This window comes from Phyllostomus hastatus, unplaced genomic scaffold (genome assembly GCF_019186645.2).
Source record: "Phyllostomus hastatus isolate PE091 unplaced genomic scaffold, TTU_PhHast_1.1 phas_scaffold_216, whole genome shotgun sequence".
NCBI lineage: Eukaryota > Metazoa > Chordata > Mammalia > Chiroptera > Phyllostomidae > Phyllostomus > Phyllostomus hastatus.
In genome coordinates this window covers 5,458,444-5,469,922 of record NW_025334018.1, presented here as the reverse complement: position 1 = coordinate 5,469,922, position 11,479 = coordinate 5,458,444, and the positions used below count along the sequence as shown (strand labels likewise).

The 11,479-nt window shown below is 51.3% G+C and overlaps 1 protein-coding gene across 1 annotated transcript; it reads left to right on the top strand.

Annotated features, from left to right (window-relative positions):
• The first annotated feature begins 543 nt into the window (after positions 1 to 543).
• Positions 544 to 5,404, top strand: LINGO4 (leucine rich repeat and Ig domain containing 4). Its single transcript, XM_045816746.1, has 2 exons — positions 544 to 657; positions 2,987 to 5,404. The coding sequence occupies exon 2, from the start codon at positions 3,074 to 3,076 to the stop codon at positions 4,856 to 4,858; it is 1,785 nt and encodes a 594-aa protein (XP_045672702.1). The 5' UTR covers positions 544 to 657; positions 2,987 to 3,073; the 3' UTR covers positions 4,859 to 5,404.
• Positions 5,405 to 11,479: the final 6,075 nt, after the last annotated feature.

Sequence of the window (11,479 nt, the reverse complement as noted above, 5' to 3'; positions counted from 1 at the left end):
TGGAAAGAGCCTCAAACTCATCTCCACAGAGGGTGTTCTGGGCTGAGAACTTTCCCCACAAATGATACCCACAGGGGACATTTACACTGAGAGGTTACACAGAATTACCTTGCCTCTGGGAGACTGAAAGACAACCCTAAGGAAGGTGCTTGGCCCCAGAGCTCCCCAGAAGGGAAGCAGGATGTCCAAGAGACCCTTCGGAGCTGCCCAGCCGCTTCTACTGCCCAACCCCACCCTGGGGGGGCCCCAGAGCCTGCCTGGGGGGGGGCCTACCCCCTCACTCGCCATCCTCCAGTGGTGCTTGCTGCAGCCCTCCCTGGTTGCTTTATTTATTTATTTTGCACCAACAGGGTTGCTGCAGACTCATTCTCGCCTGGTTTAAAAAGAGAGAGAGGAAAAAAAAAGGAGAAATGCTTTCTGGCTCTTTTTCTACCTCGGTCTTGGCAGCAGCGGATGCAGCACCAACAGAAGCAGCGGGCAGACAGGCGGACAGCCGGACAGGGGGGCAGGCGGGCAGGCAGACAGACAGGCGGGCAGGGGGTCAGTGGGAGTGAGCTCCCGGGGGGCGGTGCGAGCCAAGGTGCAGCAGGAATGGGACGGGCCCCCAGCCCTGGACAGATGCAGCGCCCAACTTGATGCGGCTCCCCGGCTTCTCCGGTAAGTGCCCCCACCTCCCGTCCCAGCGCTATAATTGCCCTTCTCCGTAAAATTCTCAGTGAAAAGGCCAGACCCGTGTGCCTGTCAGGGCTGGAGAATTTGTGGCCCCGCCCCCACCCCCAACCCCCAGCCTAACCATTGATCCTGGCCCAACAGGACTTTGATGGGAGAACTAAGATGTCCCAAGTGCCCCTGGGGGTACAGACTCCAAGGAGACCTCTCTGTATCTCCCCAGTGCTCCCTCTACCTCTGACAAAGGTCTTCTGGCCCCCAAATCAGTGTGGATATTCCAGAAATCTTTCCTCCAAGAGCCCCCTCCCCACACAGGTCCCCATGCCTCAATCAGGTTTGCTTTAAAGAGGATATCCAGGTTCAAAGGTGTCTCTAGACTGCAACACAGAGACAAAAGAAGCACCCTATTCCTTTAGGGGATGGTGCCCCAGACCCCAGCCCATTTAAGGAGAGAGAGAGAAGTGATTCTGACACCTATTTCTTCCTGCAAAGCGGCCGGAAGCCAGTCCTGTAGCCATGGAGATTGGCAAGGGAAGTTTGTGATTAAATTAGCCATCTTATATATAAAGTAAAGGGGTTGGGCCCAGATCCCCCAGCCCCTGGCTCAGCAGGCTTTGGGAACTAAGAGGGAAGTCACAGCAGTGGGAAGGGGGGGAGCTGGGCTACATGCTTCAGTGCACTTTTCTCGAATGCAGAGCAAAAAAGGGATGAGCAGGAACTGCAGCAGTGGTGATAAAGGGATAGCTGTCAGGTGGACTTCCCAGAACAGGCACAGGGAGAATGAGGGAGGCTGGGGCATTCGTCTCCCCCAGAGAACTCTTAGCATGCCATAGATACCTGTTAGGTTGGGACAGGGACGAGAGGAGACTGGCCAGCAGCCTTTGCCTGCCCCATGCCATTCTCTCTCAAGCCTCAGAGTAGCGTCCTGCATCCCTCTGCTGTTCTGGCCTCTCTCGTCAGTTTCCCGGTTCCTACAGCCTCTGAAGTACTATACACGACAGTCCTAGAGGGGGGTACAGAGTGGGAGGAAAGGAGAAGAAATCATACCGTCTCTTCATCTGCCCCTCCTAAGTTCCATGTGGGAGAAAAGGAGGCATGCAGTAGGAAGCTAAGCCTGTTAGGGCCCAGAAAGCCTGAAGCCTGAAAGCCCAAAGGTGACCAGGATCTGCAGCCGGAAAGAAACCTGGGCATTCTGCCTCCCTCAGTCCTCCCTTGCCAATCGCACACCCTCCCCTCCCTGGGGGTCCCTGTTGGCACTGAACAGGATGAGTCACGGGGCCTCACCACCTTTCTCCTCTGTCACCTCAGTCAGTGTCCAATGGTCGCCGTAGTCATAGTCCTCCTGGATTTGTCTAGACCCCTGGCACCCAGAGACCCACTTTAAGTGAGCAGGCTGTGCACACAGCCTGTGTCCAGAGATCTGTGGTGCCAGCGGAGGGCCGCCTTGCTCCCACACACCATGTCCGGTTGGCGCTCTCTCTCCGTGCTGGTCTGTGCCTCCCTGGCTCACAGTCAGTCTTGTGTATTGTCAGTGCCAGAAGGGCTAAGAGATTCCCTCACATTCACACACTGGGCTTGAATCAAAACCCTATGAAGGAGGGACATAAGAGAAGCGTAAGTCTGAGGACCCAGTGACAAAGCTCCAAACTCGGGCATCTCCTGGGTCCCTCACAGACCCCAGCAGCATCTGGGGAGCATCTGGGGAGACTGGCTCTTGCTAGTCCAGGGCCTCAGAATCTTGGCCAGGCTGGAGGAGGGCAGAGAGGCAGTAAGAGGAGACGGAGGGGCTGAGGCCCGCAGGGTTCCCACCCTTGGGCGACTGACTCACAGTAAGGCCTCTCTCCATTTAGGAACCGGGGCTATGATCCCACTGAGCCTTTGACAAGGCTACAGGTAGATAACAGGAGAGGAGAAGAGAGGGACAGAGCAGAACTGGGGGAGAGCACGTATCAGGGAGAAGGGACCTGAAGCATTTCTGGATCTCATAGATGCAGCGAAAAACCCATTGCAGGGAGACTCTAAGTTACCTCCCACAGCTTCCTGTCCCAGTCCCAGGCCTATAAAATGTCCCCACAGAAATCAGGTTTGACTAGGATTCTATGAGTGAGCATCACTTGACCTGCAGGCACCTAGGGCCCAGAAGAAAGGAGATTCCCCAAAGAAAAGCTGCTGGAAGCCCCAGGGAGGTACACACTAGAATTCCTCCTGGTCTGTGCCCCAGTGCCCAGCAGTGCTGAGATGGTTTCTCTCTCTCTCTCTCTCTCTCTCTCTCTCTCTCCCCGCCACACACACACCCCCAACCTCCTCTGCTCTAAAGAGGCCCAGGGAAGTCTATGGTCACCATCACCTGAAACCACTTTCCAAAAAGGTCCATGTCATCATCTGTTCCAGGACTGAAGAGGGAATGGCTGCAGCCACAATAGCTCCAATGCAAGCCTGGCCCCCGTGGCCCCCTCTCCTTTTCTTGCTCCTCTTGCCTGGAGGGAGCAGTGGCAGCTGCCCTGCTGTGTGTGACTGCACCTCCCAGCCCCGGGCAGTGCTCTGTGACCACCGGAGGCTGGAGGCCGTGCCTGGGGGACTCCCAGTGGACACTGAGCTCCTGGACCTGAGTGGGAACCGCTTGTGGGCTCTTCAGCAGGGGATGCTCTCCCGCCTGGGCCTGCTCCAGGAACTGGACCTCAGTTACAACCAGCTGTCCACCCTGGAGCCGGGGGCCTTCCATGGTCTACAAAGCCTACTCACCCTAAGACTGCAGGGCAATCGGCTGCGAATCATGGGGCCAGGGGTCTTCTCAGGCCTGTCTTCCCTTACCTTGCTGGACCTCCGCCTTAACCAGATTGTCCTCTTCCTTGACGGAGCATTTGGGGAGCTGGGCAGCCTCCAGCAGCTAGAGGTTGGGGACAACCACCTGGTGTTTGTGGCTCCAGGGGCCTTTGCAGGGCTGGCCAAGCTGAATGCCCTCACCCTGGAGCGCTGCAACCTCAGCACAGTGCCCGGCCCGGCCCTGGCCCGGCTCCCAGAGCTAGTGGCCCTAAGGCTTCGAGAACTGGATATTGGGAGGCTGCCGGCAGGGGCGCTCCGGGGGTTGGGGCAGCTAAAAGAGCTGGAGATCCACCACTGGCCAGCTCTGGAGTCCCTGGAGCCCGGGAGCCTGGCTGGGCTCAATCTTAGCAGCCTGGCCATCACCCGGTGCAATCTGAGCTCCGTGCCCTTCCAGGCGCTGCGCCACCTGAGCTTCCTCAGGGTCCTGGATCTATCTCAGAACCCCATCTCGGCCATCCCAGCCCGAAGGCTCAGTCCCCTGGTTCGACTCCAGGAGCTTCGACTCTCCGGGGCCTGCCTCACCTCCATCGCTGCCCACGCCTTCCATGGCTTGACTGCCTTCCACCTCCTGGATGTGGCGGACAACGCCCTTCAGACACTCGAGGAAACGGCATTCCCTTCTCCAGATAAACTGGTCACCCTGAGGCTGTCTGGCAACCCCCTGACCTGTGACTGCCGCCTCCTGTGGCTGCTCCGGCTACGCCGCCGCCTGGACTTTGGCACGTCCCCCCCTGCCTGTGCTGGCCCTCAGCATGTCCGGGGCAAGAGCCTGAGGGACTTCTCAGACATCCTACCTCCAGGGCACTTCACTTGCCAACCAGCCCTGATCCAAAAGTCTGGGCCACGATGGGTCATCGCAGAGGAGGGTGGACGTGCTGTCTTCTCCTGCTCTGGGGATGGGGACCCCACCCCCACTGTCTCTTGGATGAGGCCTCCAAGGGCTTGGTTGGGGAGGGCTGGGCGAGTAAGGGTGCTAGAGGATGGGACGCTGGAGATCCGCTCAGTGCAGCTACGGGATAGAGGGGCCTATATCTGTGTGGTCAGCAATGTCGCTGGGAATGACTCCCTGAGGACCTGGCTGGAAGTAATCCAAGTTGAGGCACCCAATGGCACTCTCTTTGACCACAACATTACCATGCCAGGGGTCCCAGGGCCTTTCTTCCTGGACAGCAGAGGTGTAGCTATGGTGCTGGCAGTTGGCTTCCTCCCCTTCCTTACCTCTGTGACCCTCTGCTTTGGCCTTATTGCCCTCTGGAGCAAGGGCAAAGGACGGGTCAAGCATCACGTGACCTTTGACTTTGTGGCACCTCGGCCCTCTGGGGATAAGAACTCTGGGGGTAACCGGGTCACTGCCAAGCTCTTCTGACCTTAACTTTCATGCTGGGGACCCAGCCTTCCAGCTTCAGATACCAAAAGGGATGCAAACCAAGACCATGTGGACCAGAACCCCGTCCCAAGCAGCACAGGCCTCCCACACTTCCTGCCTGCACTGTTAGCACAGCTATGATGCCTCCTAATAGAGAGTCTGCCTCATGCTTTTGCAGCCTGAGGATAGGGTTGTCGCCCCTTCCCGGAGGGCCCCAGGGCTGGAGATATAGACCTTATAGTCAGCCCAGCCTTGCCCACCATACACAAAGCAGGAAACATAACCAAGGCTCCAGCCTGCTGGTCTAATCATCAGTCTTCCCTTACACATACTTACACTCTTTCATAATCTGTACCAACTGCCAACCACAGCTTTAAGATTATTTCAGAGGGAAGTGTCAGTTGCTTCTTAGAATCTTTGCTCCTCAATCAGGTGCTGTCCCTCTCTTACTGCTTTGTCACCTTCTCCAGGCACAAGGGACTAGAGTTGAGGACCTCAGGCTAAGGAGACGAGGGTACAGTGTGGGATGGGGGAAGACAGACTACACACTGGCGCTGTGTCTGCATGAGCCTCCACTACCTGCCTCTGTCACACCATTAAACCTGCTGCCCAAAGCCCATGACTGTAGCAGCCCAAACTACATGTGATTTCTGGAGTTTTCTTTACTTCAGACTTTTTGTGCCCCTTATTGCTGTCAAATCTCCCCCTTCCTGCCCTTCTTCGCTGCCCATTGAGCGTGTATCCCAATAGCCTTGCCTGCATCTAATATAAACAGGAGTTTATGCAAAAGTTGACCGGCCAGGCCCGGAGAGAGCAGCACTCCTGGCCCATCTCAGTTTCCACCCCTTCCCCATACTCTGGTCTCTAGGGTTGCAGGAGCAGTACTCCATGTCCCAAGGGATTCCGCTGCAGAAATTCCAACCCAGGACACTCAGCTCCATCCCTCCTTTCTCGTTCTTATTGGGATCTGCCTATCATTACTGTGTCTCAGATCCCTACTGCCCTTGAGGGAAGGCAAGAGGGGAACTCTTAGAAAATGACTAACAAAAGCAAGAATCTGCCCTTGTCAAAGGAGAGAGACCCAGAACACAGCAGGACTGGGCTTGCAGGAACAGGGGAGGAGGGGCTCTGAGCGCTTGAGTGAAAATGAGAAGAGGCAGCAGCAGGAATGCCTCCTAATTCACTTCCACTGCCCTTCCCCCAGCTCCCTTGTTTAATGCAGCCCCAGCGGGAAGCCTTCTCTGGAGAGAGGTCACTGTCTGATGGAGACCTCTGGTGCAGAGGCAGGTAGGAAGAAGAGATGCTGACTATCTCCGAGTGTGCTTCAAATAGAGGGCAAAGCGGAGCCAGAAAAAGTAGAGACACTGAGAGCTCAAGGGAGAGCAGCCTCGATGTCATCAGAAGGGGAGGAGTGAAGGGAAAGGAGCGGAGCGGGGAGGAGGGGCAGAGAAGTGGAGGCCACACAGCCCTGGAGGGCTTCTCTGCGTCATCCACCCTCAAAAGCCCCCACCCAACCTTCACCAACAATCTGCAAGCGTGATGACCTCCTAGCTAATTCCTGCTGCAGTGGTTCTGGTTCTGAAAGACCACTCATTACTGTCCCCAACAAGTGGGAGGAGCCGGCACCGGGAGGACACAGCAGCACTTCACGCCAGGCTAGCTTCTCAGTTGGGCAAGGTGGGAAGCTGCGGGTGGGGCCAGAGGTGAAAGTGAGAACCCCGGGTTTAAAGACTGAGTCTGGAGAATCAATAATTGCGAAATGGGTGTCCCTGAGCCTCCACCCCTACCCCCGCCATGCACACACAGTTCTCCTTGTATCCCAACCATCTCCCTCTCCAGTGTATGAGACACCAGAAAGGCTTCCCTGGTGGGCACAGCCCTCTCCCTCCTTTCCAGATTCTCCACCAGCAGTTTATTAGGTTGGAACTTGCGGGTGCTCGTGTTTCTCACTCTAGCTGTCGACTCTGCAATGCAGAAAAGAGCGGAAGCCGCACTGCTGTTCAGAGAAATCTCTGAGAAGCCCCCTGAGGCGGCGGCGAACAGATGACACAGATGGTGTGTGCCTGCAGCGGGCGAGGCTGCCGCCCGAGGCCCAGAGTCTCCAGGGCAGCGCTGCCCAACGGAAATAGAATGCAAGTTCGAACGTCCCAACATCACATTAAAAAAGCAAAAAGAAAGAGATACGATTAATTTTAATACTATGTATTTTATTTAATTTAACCCAATGTACCCAGACTATTATCATTTCAACATAGCAATATAAAAATTAGTAGTGAAATATTTTACACTGTTTTGTCATATTAGGCCTTTGAAATTCACTGTATATTTTACACTCACAGCACATTCCAATTTGCTCACATTTTCACCAGAAATATCTTTTTGGTATTTAGGTTTCATAAAATTCACTGTTGAAAAAGTTGACTCACACATCCAAGCTGTTCCAAACATATTAAAAGTTTTCTAATAACTAAATCAAGGATTGTTTTTCACACTTACATTAATTATAATGAAATAAATTTAAAAGCCCACTCCCCAGTTGCACTAGCCATCTTTCAAGTGCTCAATAGCCACATGTGGCCAGTGGCTACTGCATTGGACAGCACAGCTCCAGACACTACAACTCTGGGCATAGATGAGGGCCCCTTGGTGGAGATGGCAAAGTATTGCCAGAGAAACACATTCAAGCTAGGGGAAGTGCCTGTGAAGTTACACCCCACTGCCGCCCCTCATTCTCCTCACACAGCTTCTCCAGCTGACGGTTAGCAAAGCCACATTACTCTGATGAGCACTTCCGCAGCTTGTACAATCAACGAGCCAGTCCTCATGGCACCTGTCTAAGAAGGCTGCCCTTACTTAGTTCAGGTGCAATTGTCCAGGCTGGTGTGTGGGTATCAAGTGTGTGAATGCAACCAGGGACATGTGCAGCTGTACCCATGCGTGTGCACGCACAGGGATGCTAATGGTCTGCATCATTTGGGGCAATCCAATAGAGCTCTCCTGGGACTTAGACAGAGGTGGAGAAAGGAGAAAAATAACATTTACTGAGGACATATTCTAAATCAGTGGCTTTATCTTTGTTTTCTTATTTAATTTTCACACCAGCCCCATAAAATAGGGCATCTTAGCTGACAGAACTAACAGTTAAATAAAGTAAGTAAATGCTGGAGTATACAGGGCTAGTTAGTAAGGGAGCTGCATTTGAACTCAGGGTGACTCAAAAGTCAAATGCCTCCACCATACTGCTCTACTGTTGTAGTCACTGCATGTTCTTATAACCCCTCCCCCATGGCCTCTCAGGTGCAGGACCTACCGGGGAGCAAAATAAAATCCAGGGGTCACCTTCTACCCCAATAGCTCAGAACAACATTTTTAGGGAAATTGGGGTCAGTTGTTAATTTTCACCTTCCTTCAGTAACTCTAATACAACTGATTCAAGAAGCTGAGGGCTGGTTGGTTTTTACTCTTTCTCAGTTCTCTCACCCACTGTCCTTGCTGCCTCTGTCCCAGGGACCAGCAGAATGCAGCAGAAATTCCAGGGATCAGATGGACTGAACTGAAATACCTGGCTGCCAGCAATGGAGGCTCTCATAATTAAAAACAGAGGTTTCAGTCCCGGCTGGTGTGGCTCAGTTGGTTGGAACCATGGCTCACTGACCTGTAACCAAAAGGTTGAAAGTTTGATTCCTGGTAGGGGCACATACCTAGGTTGCAGGTTAGATCCCTGGTCCAGGGGGTTGGATCCCTGGTCCAGGCCCAGATCCCCAGTCTGGGCGTGCGTGGGAGGCAAGAACTGATGTTTCTCTCCCTTCTTCTTTCCTTTCCTCTCTAGCTAAAATGAAAAGAAAATGTTCTTGAGTGAGGATTAAAAACAAAAACTAAAAACCAAAAAACCCCAGAGGTTTCAGATTTCCTAGGTCCCTTTCTGGGTTCTAACCTCAACAACCTCTTAGGTTACTGCGAGGCTGCTCAGGAATTTCTCATATGGTGGAACAATCTGTGAACTATGTCAGAGTTGAGGGAGATTTGACTCTGCCCACCTTCTGCCTACCTCTGCTGGACCGAACCTTCCTGAAGTCATTCCATCCACCCTCCACCTACCCTCCCCTTCCATTTCAGGTATGGTGTCCCCTAAGCTGAGAGAAGTTTGGACCCAAGTTACTCTGGCAGCATTTCAGCACTCCCCATGATGATCCCTGATACATTTTCGTTTCTCGATTTCCTTTGCTATGCTGGGTCCCGGATTCAAGGGATGAGAAGCCCGCAAGGCAATGACTGTTAGCTTATTTTGAATCAGGGACCCCTCTGAGAATATCTGGTACAAGCTATGAACAAAAACATTTATACATTGTCCACTATCATCCTGAAGCCATCAAAGATTCCACAGAATGCAGGAAAAGAACCTCTGCTGTGAGAAGCCTCAGGTAGCAGGAGAAAAGCTGAGGACTTAAGGTGCCTGTGCTCCCCAGAGTGCATTGGAGGCAAGGAGAAAAGGCTGGGAAGGACTATGGTGTGAAGTAGATAACAGCACAGGTAAGAACAGATGGTAGGATGGACCCTGTAAGAAAACACTGTTACCTCCACCTTCTCCCTTCTCTGTCCCCCTTTCCCCACCAGCATCCATCTTTCAGAGAGGCAGGCAACTATGGGTGGGACTTTTGCTCTAAGAAGTGAATGTGGCCCTGGCTGCTGTGGTTCAGTTGGTGGGAGCATCATCCAGTAACTGAAAGGTGCAGGTTGATTCCCAGTCAGGGTACATACCTAGGTTGAGGGTTTGGTCCCCAGTTGGGGCGTGTACAATCCCCAGTCCTAGCAACAAATCAGTGCTTCTCTCTCACATCAGTGTTTCTCTCTCGCCCTTCCTTTCTCTAAAAAAGCAAGGGAAAAAATGTCCACAGGTGAGGATTTTAAAAAAAGAAGTGACTGTGGTGGTGATTCAGGCTGGAGAGCACTGAGATCAGGGACTGCTGAGTCCTAGTCCTCCAGACTCCTCTGTAAGGGGAATTAAGTAGGAAGACAGCTAGATGGTGGCGGCTGGAAAGGCTGAAGAGAGTGTCTCTCTCCTAGGACACCTGCCACAGTTCATCAATCTGGTCTAAAGACTGAAGAATAGCACCAGCATAATTTCTGATATTATGGCCCATGCTCCCAGTTGCCAGTTTCTGGTGAAGAGACTTGAGTAAATGGGGAGAAAAGGGTGACGCCTATAACGAGCAAAGGGAGTGTTCTGTTTGCCAAAAACTCGGATGGCTGAATATCTCTCGAACAGATTGTTTATATGTTGTCCAGGAAGGGAACTCTGATCAGTCAGGGCTCTGGAACCAGGCTACTGTGTTTGAGAACCCCTAACTGCCCAGCCCTCTAGCTAAAGTCTACTTTCACAGTTTGGCTTGTTGAGTGGAAACAACCGCCCATGGAACTCTCTAGGCCACACAGACTTTCTTAACTAGTTCCACCTACTGCCTCCTGCGCTCTGTTCAAAAAACCCTTCAAGGAAAGAGAATGGACACTTTGAAACTGGAGGTGAAAATTTAAAAATTATAATTCACCCAATGCCAGCCTTTCACAGTGCAATCTTTCAATCCTGATTTGGGTTCTTAGAGGGGGATTTAGATGACAAATCCCAAATACACAGAGACTGAAAGTTTGGAGTCATCTCACCTCAAGTTACCCCTTCTACTGCTCAACCTCCCTACGCAACTAATTATTTGAAGTTAACCTTCCTTCAGAAAATTTCCAGGAAAACTAATTATACCTGCTTTACACTACTCCGATTAAGAAATTCCTCCTGTGGTTTAATTTTTAATTTTTAATCCCTCTTTTTGGACCTCCATTTCATTTCCTCTTTTCTTCCTATCACCTCCCATTGGAAATGGAAGATGATGGGCCCATAAAGTAGGTTTGTACTTTTTATAGCAACAGTGGACATTCTTCCTTGGGTCTGAACTAGTCTTACTTTTTTAAAGATAAAAACAGCTAAAGCAATTAAGGCACTCGAGAACCTAGGAATAATTTAAGAAATATGTAAATTCTATATGACAAAAACTTCAAGGCACTGACAATGGGACACCAATGACTTAAACGTGTATATAGGAATATTCTGTGCAGTAATTCTCCCTTAGGTAATCTAAATTTTTTTTGTGTTCTAATCAAAATAGCATTAACAGTACATTGAAAAGTAAATTGTGCTATATTCCCACAATATACTACTACAGAGTAATGAGAATGAATGAGCTGAAACTACATATGATATGGCTGAATCTCACACAAATAATGTTGCACAAAAGAAGCCAGACACAAAGAGTACATACTATGTGATTCTCTTCATATACAAAAACAAAAACAGGAAGAACTGGTTTCTGCTATTAGGGGTCAGTAGAGTGGCTTTCCTTAAGGGGAATAGTAGTAACTGGGAAGGGACACAAGGGTGACTTCAGGCATGCTGTAATGTTCTGTTTCTTAATCTGGACATTGGATACACAAATGTATTCCATTTTTGAAAATTCATCAAGGTGTACAGTTTTCATTTGTGAACTTTTCTATATGTATACTGTGTATCAATTTTTAAATTATGGTAAACAATATATAATGTACATCAATTTTTAAAAACAGTAGGAAACAATG

What these genes read in the sequence shown, in the direction of transcription:
- LINGO4 (XM_045816746.1), top strand. Translation starts at nt 3,074, where the DNA reads ATGGCTGCAGCCACAATAGCTCCAATGCAAGCCTGGCCCCCGTGGCCC.